The sequence below is a fragment of the Leptopilina heterotoma genome, unplaced genomic scaffold (genome assembly GCF_015476425.1).
Source record: "Leptopilina heterotoma isolate Lh14 unplaced genomic scaffold, ASM1547642v1 Lhet_42, whole genome shotgun sequence".
In the NCBI taxonomy this organism is placed as follows: Eukaryota; Metazoa; Arthropoda; class Insecta; order Hymenoptera; family Figitidae; genus Leptopilina; species Leptopilina heterotoma.
In genome coordinates this window covers 3,764,501-3,780,792 of record NW_025111078.1, presented here as the reverse complement: position 1 = coordinate 3,780,792, position 16,292 = coordinate 3,764,501, and the positions used below count along the sequence as shown (strand labels likewise).

The window sequence follows — 16,292 nt, the reverse complement described above, 5'->3', positions numbered from 1 at the left end:
TCAAAGTCTGCGATGAATTTTATTATATGTATTTATGAAAATAATTGAATAATAATTTATAAATTTTATTTAATAATTATAATTAATTATTATATTAACATACTACTTTATTATGGTATCATTATTATTAAACCAGTATAATTTTTAATTAAAATGAACAATTAAAATCAAGTTTTCCTCATTATAGGGAAGAATTTTCATTTGTAATTCTATTTTGTTTTATATGAAATTAAACAGAGAGAGAATTAAAATTTTATTTCTGGGTTTTTACCAATAAACAATTCTTTTTATTTTTTTCTAAAAATAATATTCTTTTTTCTTAATTTATTTAAAATAATTGTTTTGGGATAAAAACAAAGAAGAATTGTTTATCCGTAAAAATCCTAAAATTCCATTTTGATTCACTCGCTCTTTTACTGAGAAATATATTGTCCACATGAAAATGTCTTCCGGGTTCTACTAGGAGGGTAAAGCTGTACTTTGTCAACGTTGATGCTTTTCGAGAACATCACGAACGCCTCTAATAAATAATTCCAAGAAGTACAGACTTAATTAATTTTTCTTTTTTAAAAACTTTTTTTTTAAAACACTTTTTTTAAAAAATCTATTTTAAACTCTTTTTTAAAAAATCTGTTTTAAAAAATACAATAAATTCTTTAAAAATACATTTTTATTAACATATTTTATCTCGTATAAATTATATTATCACAAGCTTACATATATATAAATCTTTATAAAAAGTAAACTGGTTGCAAATTTCGTTCAATAAAAAAAGAACAGAATAAACGAAGATTTAAAAATATTACTAATTGAATTTTCAAGTGTCTAAAAATTTTCTATGATTGTCCTTCATAATTTTCAACAGTGGCAAAAAATAATTCCCTTGTGAGATTTGGATAATTTTCAATAAGATTTTGAAATTCCGGAGTTGCAATTATCTTTGGAATTTCAGATTTTATAAAATTAATCGCATGAATTTTTAAATCTGTACAATGACGTTTTTCCGCCCAAATCAAACGATTCAAGGCATTTTCAATTTGAATTGAATATTTTAAAGTTGTTACAATTAACATTTTCAAATCGTCAATTTTCAATCTCAATGAACAATCGTAGAGTTCATCGATATATTGCATTAAATTCGGACACTGTCCAGTGTAAATAAATGCAATCAATTCCTGGCCAATCGAAAGCGGTATTGGCAATCTTAATTCACTATCTTTGAGGTTTTTTATTTTTTTATATAAAACTTCACTTTTCCCAGCGAGAATCACTTTATGAACTAATAAATTAACGTCATCGAAAACAATTGTCAAATCAGAGAAATCGGCATTTTGAAACATAAGATTTGGATATTTATTTTCAATTAATTCAACTGTAGTTTCCTTTTCATTCGCTTTCGAATTTTTCCCTTTGATTTCATATTCTGTCAGAGTGATTTTTATGAAAAATTCCACAGCATCGTCACGCAGTAGTTTATCATTGGGATTAAATAATTTATCCCACGTTATGAATTTAGTGAAACCGAATGTTTTTAGATTAATTGGGGAGAGATTTTTTAAGGACGTTACGTTACATTTCTCGTCATTTTCATTTAGTATTGATAATTCGAAATTCAATTTTAAAAATGATTTATCATTATCATTACAATTAATGTGAAAAGAAATATAGGATTCCGTACTTGATGAAAATTGCTCCTCGTCTTCTTCGTTGTGTATTTTTAAAGTTGCGAACCAACCGGAAAATTCATTCTTTTTCGATGACAATTCATTTGATTTAATTTCCAATGTTGTGCCCAGGAGTTCCTTGAAATTGCAAATTGTCCATTTACATTCACAATTCGAAGTTACTAAATTCGATTCAATGTGATCGACATCATCAAGGCGTCGTTTTTTGCAATTCATTTTTCCTTCGCCTGCAAAATTGAGAATTAAAAGAATTAAATTAATTTAATTTAAAAATTTAATTTAATTTATTAATATAAAAGTCAAAATTCTTCTAATTAGCAATAAAGAATTAAAATGAAACATTATATAACTTTTTGCTTGTTTTTTGGATTACTAAACTTATTCAATTATTCTTCTCCTTTAATTTTATGAATTATTAAAATTAGTGTATCGAAAATAATTGAATTCTCATAAAGAATTCCTACGAGAAATTTTATTATTTATGAAAATTGTTTAATTCTAGGGAAGATATTTATTAAATCTTTTAAAAATAAATGAATAGTTTTTATGAATTAAAAAAATTTGATTGAATTTTTGAATAAATTTTGAATATTTTTGAAAATAATTGAATTTTTACAAGTAATTTTATTAAAAACTAATTGTATTCTTTCGAGAAATTTTATTACAATTGAAATAATTGAATTCCTGCGAAAAATAGTAGGTATATTTATAAAAATAATTGAATTCTTTCTTCTTTATTAACAAATTTTGAAAATAATTTAATTCTTGAGAAGAAATTTATTAGAATTAATATTAAAATAAATTAATTCCTGTAAAAATTGTATTATTTATAAAAATAATTGAATCCTTTCGAATTTTATTAAAACTTTTAAAAATAATTGAATTGTTTCGAAGAATTTTTGAAATCAATTAAATTTCTTAAAAAAATCTGCTTAAAAATGTAGATAATTGAAAAAAAATTCTAATAAACAAGTTTTATTAAAATTTTTAGGAAATAATTGAATTCCTGCAAAGAATTTTATTATTTATAAAAATAATTTAATCCTTGCGAAGAACTTTATTAAATCTTTTGAAAATAATTGAATTGTTTTTAAGAATTTAAAAAAAAAAAATTTTTAAATAATTGAATTCATTCAAGTAATTTTAATAAAATTTCTAAAAATAATTGAATTCCTGCGAAGAATTTAATTACTTATTCAAAAAAATAGTTGAATCCTTGCGAAGAATTTTATTAAAATTTTGGAAAATAATTGAATTCTTTCGCGAAATTTAATTACAATTTTGGAAAATAATTGAATTAGCGCAAAAAATTTTATTATTTATAAAAATAATTCAATTCTTGCAAAGAACTTTATTAAAATTTCTAAAAAATAATTGAATTCCTACGAGAAATTTGAAATATGATTCATTAATTTTAATAAAAATAATGAAAATCCACAAAATTTAAAAAAAAACACTATTTTGAGGTTAGAACATGTGACAATAGAAAAATATGAAAATAGTTTTATTACCAGGCAGCTTATTATTCTTCGTTCATTTAATTGTAAAACATTCAAGAAAGAAAGCAGAGGAATAATTGACAAGTTTATAATCTTGTCATTAATAATTTCCTTTTATTATTGTTGCAACTGTATTGTTGTTGTTGCCTTCCGGCGGTTGATATATAATTTTTAATCATTAAATATTTCTGCACATATAGAAGGTATAATTGATGAAATTTTTCTAAACTGAGCATGTCTTTTCACTTCAGCGCCACTGACGCAACAATTACTAACTATTTTTATACTTCCCTTGAGGCTTAGGTGTCGGTAAGGTCAACAATCCCCAGGGGCAAGTGGCATGTTTGCACTCTTTGGCAAAAAAGAAACCTAACCTAAAAAATTCTATTTGACATATATTTACGATTGCATCATATTTCTTTATTTAAATCGTTTAATTTTAATCATATACAACAAATGAATTAAAAAAAACCAGGGAGAAATTATTTTACCATTTCTAGTGCTTTCATTATTATTGTTTATTCCAAACAAGGTGGTAGTTCTTCTCAATTTCTTTAAATATGGAACAACAAGGTGAGTCTTCTTTTCAGATTATTTTTATTTTTTTTTATTAGAAAAACAAAATGAAAACTAAATTGAATTTACTGTAGAAATATGCAGATATTTTAATGAAATTATCAGAAATGACAAGGATGTTTCGGCTGGTGTTGCTGCTATTCGAACACTTCTTGAAGTTTTGGAGCACTCAAAATGTGAGTTTATTTTTTTGTTTAGAAACGAATATTTTCTATTCTGATTAAATGTATAAAACAGTATTTTTTTCGAGAATTTGTAATTGTAATTCTTTTTTTTCAGCTGAAACCGTTCAGGAATTGCGATTTTGTTTACAAAATGCAATTGACGCGATGAGATCGACTGATCATCCGGTGACATCAATTGCCTCTGGAAGTGAACTATTTCTTCGATTTATCACTTTAGCAACATTAGACACACCGGTATGTTTACGTAAATGTGTAGGTTTTATTTTTATTTTTTTACTTCTTTTTATTTTAAAAAGACATTAGTTTTTCTCTTTATTTTTTTGCTTTTATTATTTTATTTAATATTTTTTCACCTTTACTTATTTAAATTTATTTTTTCTTATTTATTCTCCTTTTTTATATTTTTTTAAATTCAATAAATAATAAAATAGCAAATTAATTTGTAGCATTTTAGAGAAATTACGAATGATTGCAGAGATTCAATTATTTTCAAAATAAAAGTAATAAAATTCTCCGTAAAAATTCAATTATGTTCTTGTCAAAAATTCTTGTAAAAAATTCAATTGTCTTTAGAAATAATAAAATTCTTCTCCGAAATTCAATTATTTTCAAAACTTTTAATAAAATTCTTGGCAAAATTTCAATTATTTTTAAAAATTCTCCTCTTAATGATTTTCAATATTTAATATATTAATAAAATTTTTCAAAAGAATTAAATTATTTCGAATAAATTTTTAAAAAAAATATTCTACGCAAACATTTAATTATTTTCATAAAATAATAAAAATTTTGCAGAAATTCAATTATTCACAAGTTTTTTTTTATAAATTTCTACGCAATAATTCAATTATTTTCATAAATAATAATATTTGTACATTTATTAAAACTCGACGAAAGAATTGAATTTTAAGAAACATTCAATTATTCAATAAAATAATACAATTCAATTATTTTCATAAATAACTTTTAATTCGTCACAAAAAATCAATTATTTTCAAAAAAATTTTAATTAATTCTGAAAAAGAAAATTCGATTATTTTGATAATCAACAAAATTCTCCCATAAAATCAATTATTTTAAGGAATTTTAATAAAATTCTTTTTCAAAATTCAATTAATTTGATAAATATCAAAATTCATTGTAAGAATTCAATTCTTTTGAAAAGTAATAAAATACTTGGCAGAAATTATATTTTCAAAATTTTTTATTTAAAAATTCTTGTTAAAAATTTTATTTAAATTCGTCAAAAAAATTCAAGTTGTTTAAAAATTTGTTGATAAAAATCTTTACCAGAATTGAATTTTTGAGAAACGTTCAATTATTCAACAAAATTATTTATTTTTGTATTTAAATAATGGAATTATCGTAGAAATTTCAAATAAATATTGATTTAAAAATGAATTTCAATTTAAATTTTAGATAATAATTGAATATTAAAAGCAATATAGCGTGAATTTTTAAAAATAATTGAATTTTCAAATTAATTTTTTGGAAAACGTTTAGATTGAATTTTTTTTAATATTATTTGAATATTTTTATTTACCTTATTTTATAAAAAATCTCGGACGTTAAAAATTATTTAACTAACGTACTATAATTTATTTTAGTATTTTTTTCTCCTCTTTTTTACAGTCATTTGCTGAATGTAAGGACATTATGTTGCATAGAGGAAAAATATTTTACAAAAAACTTGTAGCAGCTCGTGGCAAAGTTGCTAAACATGCTGTGCGATTTATTTCCGATGGCAGTGTAAGTATTTAGATACCTATTTTTTTTTTTATTGTGGATTTAATAAAATTTACATAATGTGACAATTTTTCTTTTTGTATTTTAAAAATTCTTTAATTTCATTTTAATAATTGAATTAATTATCTTTAATAATTGAAAATTTCTTTATAAATATAGAAAATTTTGACTCATTCGAAATCAAGAGTTGTTCTTGAAACAATGAAAGAAGCTGCTCAAAATAGTAAATCTTTTGAAGTTTACGTGACAAATTCTGCGCCTGACAATAGCGGGTGAGTAGAAATTTTCTGTAATAAAATTCTTTTAAATTGTTTTCCAATTTCTTTAGAGAATTAATGAAATTAATAAAATTAATTAATTAATTTCTTTTCATTAGAGAGGAGATGTGCCAAAATTTACAAAAATTAGGAATTCCATGTACTGTAATTTTTGACTCGGCAATGGGTCATATAATGGAACGAGTTGATATGGTAATTGTTGGCGCTGAAGGTATCGCTGAAAGTGGAGGAATAATTAATAAAGTGAGTCATAAATAAATAAAATATAAACTTAATTTTTCTAGTTTGAAATAAATTTATTTCAACTAAAAAAATTTAATGAGAAGAAGAAGAAGAAAAATTTTCAAAAGTTTCTGAATATTTTAATTTATAAATATTATTTTTTCTAGATGGGAACTTATACGATGGCAGTTTGTGCGAAAGTTGCAAATAAACCATTTTACGTCTTGACAGAGAGTTTCAAATTCTCAAGAGTTTATCCCTTAAATCAGGCGGATTTACCCGATGAATTTAAGGTAAAGTTTTGTCTATTTTACTAAATATATTTTTTATTATTCTTAAGTAAAGACAATTAATTTTTAATTTAATTATTAATTTATTTAATTTTAATTTTCAGTATACAGCGAGTACATTAAAGAAGGATTTAAAAAAAGAACATCCACTTGTCGATTATACTCCTCCACATTACATAAATCTTTTATTCACCGATTTAGGAATTTTAACACCATCGGCAGTTAGCGATGAACTTATAAAACTTTATTTATGAAACAAGTAAATTTTGTACATTTATAAAAAGAGAAGCAAAGAAGTTATTAATTTATCTTTTACTTCTTACCTCGAATTCTATATTTTAAACAAAAAAAAAAACAATTTTTAAATAAAAATACAGAAAAAATTGTTTATTTGCAGTTTTTATTTTTTTTGTTGTCGCACATTTTTCATAGACAATTATGATGAGTATTTAAAAAAAAATTGCAAAATATTGCACTGTGTATGTATTTCAAGTTTCACTTGTAAAGCAGAAATAAAATTAATCACACAAAAATGGAGAAAAAAATAATTCATGACATACAAAATAATAGCAAATGCTAAATATATGGAAAAGAAGTGACATTTTTCCTTTTTTTTCACCGAAGGGAAGAAATTAATTAATAAAATGATGAAAATCACAGAATACTTCATTTTTATATTAAAAAAAAAAATTCTAAATATTGTTTCGCTCAACACACTTAAATTGCTAAATAAATTGCTTTGTAAACTAAAAATATTTGGACGTAATTTTATGACTTGCGTTGACTTAATTAATAATATTTTCAGCGATTAATTTAAAAATTGATGCTCAGGAAAGAAAAGTAACATATAACTATAAATTGCGCCTACAAATAAACAGAAAATATAAATTTCTATTTCTTTTCTATTTTTTAATAATAATACTCTTGAAATAATTTCAAAAAAAAAATATATAAACTCTACTTAAACTTTTTTTCACAAACATATATATAATTTATAAAAAAAAAAAGAAAACAAAAAATACAATTCTTTATACAAAAAAAAATTCTTTTTTTAACAATTTTAACAATGAAACTTTAGATCGCGAATAATAAAAAGAAAATCTTATCCATATCGTCAGATGTAGAAAAAATTTCTTTTGTCGAAATTTAAAAAATTTTTAAAAAATAATTAGATCTAATTCGAATAAAATTTGTTTTTTCATAAAAAAATATTTTGCAAAAAATTTTCTTTTTTTTTTGCATAAACTTTTGTTTTTTTATAAATAAGCTTGTGATAAAGTCTCGACAATTGAATAAATTTGATCGAAATGTGGTCTATTTTCGGGATCATATTCCCAGCAACGTGACATTAATCGATAAACCTCGTCGGGTGTTCCTTCCGGTGCTGGCATTCGATAACCTTAACGGAAAATGTAAAAATAATTAATAATTATAATTATTTATAAATTTTGAATTTTAATAATTTTCATTTTTTTGTTATTTCTGTTTTTTTTTAGAATTTCCACTACTTATTCGCTAATACTAGAATTCAAAAAACTATTCTCAAAAATTATAATCAAATTCTTTGAAACGATTCAATTCCTATTTTTAAAAACTTTTCCAAATTCAATGATTTTCAATATTTTCTATTTTCATAAAATTTCCAAACAGAATTCAATTATTTAAAAAAATTTGTTGTAAAAATCTTCGTAAGAATTCAATTCTGTTCGCATGAATAGTAAAAATGAATTCAATTTCTCAGGAATTCAATTATTTTTATATATTAGAATTTCCATAAAATTAGTCGTAAGACATTAATTATTTAAAAATGTTTCAAAAAATTCTTCGCAAGAATTAAATTATTTTTATAAATATTTAAAATTCTTTTGCATGAATAATAAAATTCGTAACAGGAATTGAATTTATTAACATGATAAATATATTTAAAATATTTTCTACCTTTGTCAATTTGTTCACGGGCTTGAGAATTTGACATTCCATGATAAGGACTTCCGCCTTTCGAAAATATCTCCCACATTAAAACACCGTAACTCCAAACATCACAAAGTGAAGTATATTTTCCTGAAATTATAAAAATTTTCTCATTAAAAAATTCCATTTTCAATTTAAAAGAAATATTTTAAATTTGATTGAAAATTTAAATTTTGAATTGAATTTTTATTGAAGAATTTATTTTTTCTTAATTCTTTATAAATTTACAAAAGAAAAAGATTGAAGGAAAGGAATTTTAATTATTGTCCAAAAATTTTCAAAAAAACAGTAAATAATTATTTTGCGAGGCGGGAGAAAATTTAATTTACCAAAATTAAGAGCCTCTGGCGCTGTCCATTTAATTGGAATTTGTTTCATTCCATCCGAGACAATATATTCTTCTTCTTCTCGAGACATTCCGAAATCGGATATTTTTACAATTGTCTCGTATCCTGGAAATTAAAAATTTTTTAGAATTAGAAACTTTTAGATTATTTAAATATTAAATTAATTTAATTTAAAGAATAAATTAAATTAAATTAAATTAATATTAAATTAGAAATTTTTTTCACAATTCTTTAAAAGAAATAATAGAATTCAAAAAAAAATATTTTCCAATTCCTGTGAATTTTGATTAATAAATAAAATTTATCCATTCAAAATAATAAATGATTGAAAAAAATTTTTAATAATAAAAATATTTATGAAAAGAAATAAAAATATTTTATTTTACTTTTTCTGTAAATTAATAATAATTTTTGCTTACCAACGAGACAATTTCTTGCAGCCAAGTCCCTGTGTATACAAGATTTTGATTCTAAATAACGCATTCCCGCCGCTGCGTCTTTACACATTCGAAGCTGCTCTTTCTGAGCGATGGTACTTTTATTATTTTTAAGATATGTAAGAAGAGAGCCGCCTGGAAAATAAATTTTTGCAAATATAAAATATTAGGATTAAGAGAGAAAAAAATAAACAAAAATTTTGCGTTTTAAATCCTTTTTTTTTATGCAATTTAAACCAAATTTATATTTCATTTCGGTATTTATTGTTTTTTTTTAAGATTTTAAAATAATTTTAAACAGAAAACAGTGGAAATTAATCCATAAGTAATTAAGTATTCTTTTGATCGTAGAATAATTAATAATTCCTTTGATAGTAGAATAATTAATAATTTATTTATATTTTTTCAAAATTATTAATTATTTTGTTGAAACGAAATTTTGAATTAAATTGAATAGTTTGACTAAAATAATTATTAATGATTAGTTTTGCAAAAAAATTTTAAGTATTATAAACATCGTCAAAAATAAAGAAATAAATTATTAATTTTTGTCAAACGAAATTTTGAATTAAATTGAAACGTTTGATTGAGATAATTAATAATTTATATTTATTTCTTGAAAAAATTTAAATATTAAAAAAAATTCTAATAAATAATGTAAAAAGAAAATAATAGTTTACCTGGAACTAATTCCATAACAATCATAATAGGCTGTTTTTGCACACAAATTCCAATTAATTTGACAATATTCGGATGATCGTATTGCTTTAAAATTCTGCCCTCCTGTAGAAATTTCTTCTTCTGCTCATCCGGTAATGTCACTTTGCATGTTTTAACAGCTACTTCAGTCTTACACGATTTTAACTGTGCCTTATAAACATCTCCAAAATTACCCTATTCACAATAAAAAACACAATCCTCATTAATTTCACATGAAAAAATATTTTTAAAAAGTACTTTCAAATTAATTTAAATTAAAAAAAAAAGATTTTAAAGTTATTTTCTCTACTTTTTTCAAATACGTCTTAGTTATTTTTCTCTGCGTTTTTAAAATTAATTAACGAGTTACTTTTCGCTATTTTTTTCAAATTAATTAACTTGTTCGAACCATGAATTATTAAATATTTTTAAACTTATTGAATTTGAGAATAATTATTAAAAACTTACACGTCCAATTTTTTCTAAAAGAATAACGTCATCATTGTTCAGTTCCCATCGTTCGCGAAGAATCGGAGTTTTGAGAATTGCTCCCGATCGACTAGTTACTGGCAAACCAGATTTTAATTGATGCATTATCAATTCTTGAATTGAGGGAAACATCGGTCCTTCGAAACGATAATGTCCCTATTAAATCGAGAAAAAAAACAATTAGAATAGAACATTATTTTTTATTTTGAAAAATACGCCACTATTTATATTCCATAAAAACAAAAAAAATTTGGAAAATTAGTTATAATTATATTATTGAATTATTTTATTAATATTTATTATTTGAGTTTAATTTCTAAAAATTTCTGTTTCATTAATTTGAATTATTTACCTCTGGTGTTGTTTGAACGATAAAATGTTTATGTCCATCCCAACAGACGGATAAAGCAATTTGACATTCGTCATTTCTTGTTGTTTCTCTCACTAGAAAATCGCCTTTATTTACCAAAAGTCTCACGACTTCTTCTCTCGGTAGAACACCGTGAAACCATTCTTCCTCCATCAAACCAGAATTTCCACTTCCTTTTTGATTATTCGATGAATTTGTAATTCCACGCAGTGGCACCTGAATTAGAAAATAATAATAATTTAGAAATAATTTCACTATAATTACTTATCATAAAATTACACAAACACGATTCACAAAAAGTATCCATAGGCCTAATTTTCTAAAGTTTCCTAATATTTCTTCTCATTCCTAAATAAAATTCAAATAATATTTAAAACATGGATTAATTATCAATCATAAAAAGAAAATCACGACACAAGTTAAAATTTTTTTTTTAATTAGTATCATGCATATTATTTTGAAATTAGGGAATTTTTTTCTAGTTTTGTCAGTCGCAAAACAACAACAGCAACAACAAACAAAGACGTACAACAGGTGGACTATCTACGCTTTTTGGTGTAGCGCCTTCGCTACCTGCTCTAATCATTCCATTTTGTGTTTCATGAATCATCGGTAATGATTTAAAGGGAGATTTTATTATTGTCATAAACCTTTGATTTCTTCTAAGCGTGAAAAAACCATTTTCAACGATTCTTTTCTTCTGTAAATGTAATTCATCCGCAAAATTGATATTAAACAAAGGAAGCAATTTTGTAAAAAAAAAAATTCTATTCTAAGAAAATGAATTAAATTTTTAAATTGAAAGTAGAAATAATTAAATTAATTTTTGATTTTTTAATCGATAAGAATTAGGATTCAAAAATTTTGTAATTTAATAATTAATTTAAAAATACCTTGCTTATTGTGGGTGTTTCCGTGAAAGATCCCTCGACAGAAAGATCGCAACCTGAAGGTAATTCTTCGCATCCTAGTTCATTGAGAGCACTTCTTATCACTTCGGCCTGTCTCTGTAATTTTTTTTCCTGACAACGAATTTTCAGCTCTTCTCTTTCTTGCGAATAATCAAGCAGTGGCGTTCTATTGAAAAAAAACAATTGAATAATTTTAAATTAATCACTCCGAATTATCGTTAAATTCAATGTTTTATTAAATAATTAAAAACAACCGAGTGATAAAATCAAATACTTTTTAAAATTAATCAATTTAATGAAATTGAAAATAAATTTGAATAGAGCATAAAATACGCTAATAAGAAAAGTATTTGAGAAAAATGAATTTCTTTATTTTCCTACTTTGAATCACAATTGTTATCCAACGATTGTGAAGTCTGTCGACTGTGCTGCGTTGTTTTTAAAGAAACTTCCAATTCTGACAAGCGATTTCGTAACCAGTCTATCGTTAAATTATCGACAGTCAATTTATTTGGCAATAATTTTCCCGACGTATCTTCCACGAGATTTTCATCAAATGTAAATCTTATTGGCGATGCTGGCCTCGTTCTGAAAAGGTAAACAATATTTTCGAAAATAGTTTCTCTTTTTTAAAATTAATAATCTCTACTAAAAATTCTTAAAGAAAATGGAAAAAAATTATAAAATTTATTCAGTTTTTAAAGAAAATTCGTAAAAGAAAATAATAAAAAAAAAATCATAAAAGTATTTTAGTTTCTAAAGAAAATTCGTAAAAAAAATGATAGAAAATAATAATAATAATAATAAAAGTAATTTAGTTTTTAAAGAAAATTCGTAACAGAAAATAATAAAATAAAAATAGAGTAAAAATAAAAAATAGTATTTAAAAAAACATTGTACCTATGTTTTCCCACAAAATCCTTATATTCTTCAATTGGTTTTATAGTATCAATTGCTTTCCTCATGCGAGTGTGAATCTCTAAAAATTTATCTGTCGTAAAATCTGAATACTTGACCACATCTTGCATAATGATTTTCCTAAAAAAAAAAAATCAAAAGAAAACATAATTATTTTGTTGTTCTTGAAATAAGAATGCTTATTTCCTGCTTGTAATTATTTAATTACCTTTTTTCATTCTCTTTGTTTTCACAAGAATGTAAAGCATATGACGAAAAAAACAAATTGAAATTAATTTTTTTTTCCTTTCTTCATTTTCGAAGAATTATTAATTATTAACTTTAATTTTTAAGGATTTTTCAACACACAAAAAAAAAGGAAAATTCCTTTCTAATTTTAAAATATGAGAAATAAAAAAAAATTTGTGTGCATTACCAGGAAGAAATAAAGTCCTGATGAATTGTTTGTTGCCGATTAAGTAGACTCGGTAAATAGCAAGTTCTTAAATCATTTTCACATTCGGTGACGGCGCCAAGAAGTAAAACGTATTCATTATGCGTTAGATGCAATTTTCTACAGGCTTTTTGATATTTTTCCCTCACTTCGTCCAATTTTCTTCCTCCCCTTCCAGCTGTGATTGAACAAAAAAAAATTTGGAAAATAAAAAATATAGGAACTATAACAAAATTTTCTTTTTTTATTCTGTAATTTTCATTTTATTTTCTTCATTTTTATGTAATCAATAAAAAGTAAATTAAAGAAAATGAAAAGAAAAATATAGAAAATAAAATGAAAATTACAGACTATTTTCTGTAATTTTCATTTTATTTTCTGTTATTTTTCTTTTTATTTTCTGTCTTTTTTATTCAATCAATAAAAGGTAAATTTTAGAAAATGAAAAGAAAAATACATCAAATAAAACGAAAATTACAGAAAATAAAAAGTAAAATACAGAAAATAAAAATACGATAAACAGAAATTTTTTTTTTAAAGGAAATAAAAGAAGTAAAAGAAAAAATACGTACACTTTACGTAATGCTCTTCGAAACGGGATCTCATTAATTTATACGATTCTAAACTCTTTTGGTAATCCGCCTTTTTTCTAGCCACATCGTCTGTTAACTAAAAGAAATAAAAAAAAGTTATTATCTTGAAAATATTTCATTTTTTTTAATTTTAACTTTTAATTTTAATTTTGAATTTTAATTTTGAATTTTAATTTTAATTTTCAATTTTAATTTTGAATTTAAACTTTTTGATTTTCATTGTAGTAAAATATTTTCGTTTTTTTTACTTGTTGAAATTGATTATTTAACCAGGTCTGCTCCTCTTGATACAATTTCCTCGCACGTCTACGCTCCGAATAGAGAAAGCTGATATGTTCGACAACATTAGTTTCCATTGAGTCGGCCTGATGTTTTATGAGTTTTGCCGTCTGATCTATAGAATCCATAATCTCTCGCCAACCCTGAGAAGAATTTATACGAAAATTAAATTTAAATCAAATTAATACGTATACAGAAAGAAAATGTCTTTCTAATTTTAATGGGAGGTTACATCGATATTTTTATGTAATTATATCAAGAAAATAATTTAAATATTCAACAAAATTATTTTTAAAGGGACATTTCGACTACATTTTTAATTAGATCAAGAAAATGATTTTAATCTTTTATAAAATTATTTTTATGTAGTAATTTAATTAATTTCAAGAAATTTATCAACATTTTTTCAATAATTGAATTCTTTCGAGTAAATGTAATGAAAATTGTATTGAAAAATAATTTAATTCTTGGAAAAAATTTTATTAAAATTCTTTAAAATAATTAAATTGTTTTGAAGAATTTATTTCAATATTCTTGAAAATAGTGCAGTTTTTTAAAAATAATTTTTACTAAAACTTTTGAAAATAATTGAATTTTAAGAAGAATTTCTATTAAGTTTTTAAAATAATCGTGTTTATTATTAATTGTAATTAATAATTTTCATATTAAATTATATTAAAATTGTTCATAAAAAATAATAAAGTAATTTTAATTAAAAATTTTGAAAATAATTGAAATTTACAAAAAATTTTGCTTAAAAACTTTTGAGAACAATTGAATTGTTTAGAAAAATTTTATTATAATTTTTAAAAACAAAATGAACCTCTTAGAGAAATTTTATTAAAATTATTTTGAATATAATTGAATTTTTTCAATAGAAATTTAATTAAAATTGTGATTGAAAATAATTGAATTTCTCGCAGAAGAATTTTGTTATTTACAAAAATAATTGAATTTTTGACAAGAATTTTACAATTTATGAAAATAATTGAATTGTTTCGAAGAATTTGATCAGAATTGTTGAAAATAATTGAATTTTTATTAAAACTCTTGAAAATTATAGAATTTAATTAATATTTTTAAAAATAATTGTATTATTTTGAGACATTGTATTATTTATAATAAAAATAATTGAATTCCTTTGAAGAATTTTATTATATTGAATAATTGAATTGTTTCGAAAAATGTTATCAGAATTTTTGAAAATAATGGAATTTTTTAAAAGAATTTTATTTAAAATTTTGAAAATAATGATTTTTTTAAAAAGAATTTCATCAAAATTGTCGAAAATAATTGAATTTATATTAGAATTCTTGAAAATAATCGAATTTAATTAATATTTTCAAAAAATAATTGTATTCTCTCAAGAAATTTTATTAAAATTGTATTGAAAATAATTGAATTGTTCTAAAAAATATTATTATTTACATGAAAATAATTAAATTTTTGCGAAAAATGTTATTAAAAGTTTTGAATAATAAAAATTAAATATAAATTTACTCTCTTCTTAAAAAAAGGATAAAAACAATATTCAATATTGTGATTTTAAATCTGTTTTCACGAGTTTAGGAAAACAAAAATATCTTTTGAATTTCATTAGAAAATATTATTTTTTTTATTATAAATAAAAAATTAAAATACCTGAGCAATCATACTTCCAATAAGTTCCTCGGTACGTTCGATTTTTCTCCCCTGAACAGTCAAGGAAGAAATAGTCGAAGCATATTCGCGATCAGATTTAACTTTAGTGGCGAGACACCGGCGCATCGTCTCCAGGAGTTTAATTTCAGCTTCCTGACGACCCAAAAGTGCCTCATGTGAGGCCTGACCCTGTAAACTCGTAGAAAAACCCATTTTTTTCTCCCAAATAAAAAATTTCACTTTCCTGTTTTCTTTTGAAAAATTAAATCACAACACAAATCTGGATCATTTCTTTTCAACTCCTCTGTTCGTTTTCATATAAACCAAAATATTCTTTTTACAATCGGATCCTTTTTTTTTAAATAATTTACAACACCACTTTGAATAATAAATTACCGAACACCCAACTATCCGAAAAATTAGGACAAAGATACATCACTTTTTTATTTATTATTTATTCTCTGACACTGGGATTTTTTTTCCTTTTTGAAATCAAATGTTGTATTTGAAAAAATTTCATCGTCGATATAACACTGAGATCAACATTATTTATATATATAGATATATATATATAAAATGTATAAAATGAGAATATCTTTCAAGTTGAATTATACTTTTTTGTGCTCACATATCTCCCGTCTGGGCAAAAATACATACCGCCGTGGATAATGTGAAAATCCCAGACGACAAGTGTCCAAATATGTATCCCAAAATATAATGCAA

General features: G+C 22.9%; 3 protein-coding genes across 3 annotated transcripts; 1 reads left to right on the top strand and 2 right to left on the bottom strand.

The window, feature by feature from the left end:
- Positions 1-718: 718 nt before the first annotated feature.
- On the bottom strand, positions 719-3,355 carry LOC122506468 (speckle-type POZ protein-like). Its single transcript, XM_043618672.1, has 2 exons — positions 3,197-3,355; positions 719-1,912 (listed from the first exon to the last, which is right to left on the bottom strand). The coding sequence occupies exon 2, from the start codon at positions 1,899-1,901 to the stop codon at positions 837-839; it is 1,065 nt and encodes a 354-aa protein (XP_043474607.1). The 5' UTR covers positions 1,902-1,912; positions 3,197-3,355; the 3' UTR covers positions 719-836.
- Positions 3,356-3,516: 161 nt separating this feature from the next.
- On the top strand, positions 3,517-7,018 carry LOC122506467 (translation initiation factor eIF-2B subunit alpha). The gene is made up of 8 exons (XM_043618671.1): positions 3,517-3,757; positions 3,835-3,936; positions 4,040-4,179; positions 5,578-5,694; positions 5,851-5,963; positions 6,068-6,212; positions 6,359-6,484; positions 6,586-7,018. Exons 1-8 carry the CDS (start codon positions 3,745-3,747, stop codon positions 6,733-6,735), a joined length of 906 nt encoding a protein of 301 aa, XP_043474606.1. The 5' UTR covers positions 3,517-3,744; the 3' UTR covers positions 6,736-7,018.
- Positions 7,019-7,704: 686 nt separating this feature from the next.
- LOC122506466 (tyrosine-protein kinase Fer) lies at positions 7,705-16,269 on the bottom strand. Its single transcript, XM_043618670.1, has 14 exons — positions 15,570-16,269; positions 13,898-14,071; positions 13,629-13,725; positions 13,039-13,234; positions 12,606-12,743; positions 12,087-12,293; positions 11,688-11,871; positions 10,777-11,010; positions 10,404-10,580; positions 9,917-10,130; positions 9,219-9,371; positions 8,782-8,904; positions 8,420-8,542; positions 7,705-7,880 (listed from the first exon to the last, which is right to left on the bottom strand). Exons 1-14 carry the CDS (start codon positions 15,780-15,782, stop codon positions 7,738-7,740), a joined length of 2,376 nt encoding a protein of 791 aa, XP_043474605.1. The 5' UTR covers positions 15,783-16,269; the 3' UTR covers positions 7,705-7,737.
- Positions 16,270-16,292: the final 23 nt, after the last annotated feature.

Coding starts and splice junctions, on each gene's coding strand:
- LOC122506468 (XM_043618672.1), bottom strand. CDS start 1,901: ATGAATTGCAAAAAACGACGCCTTGATGATGTCGATCACATTGAATCG.
- LOC122506467 (XM_043618671.1), top strand. Junction 5,695..5,850: donor GATTTATTTCCGATGGCAGT/GTAAGTATTTAG, acceptor TTATAAATATAG/AAAATTTTGACTCATTCGAA. Junction 5,964..6,067: donor TCTGCGCCTGACAATAGCGG/GTGAGTAGAAAT, acceptor TCTTTTCATTAG/AGAGGAGATGTGCCAAAATT.
- LOC122506466 (XM_043618670.1), bottom strand. CDS start 15,782: ATGGGTTTTTCTACGAGTTTACAGGGTCAGGCCTCACATGAGGCACTT. Junction 14,072..15,569: donor TTGGAAGTATGATTGCTCAG/GTATTTTAATTT, acceptor AATTCTTCTCAG/GGTTGGCGAGAGATTATGGA. Junction 10,581..10,776: donor TCGTTCAAACAACACCAGAG/GTAAATAATTCA, acceptor TCGATTTAATAG/GGACATTATCGTTTCGAAGG.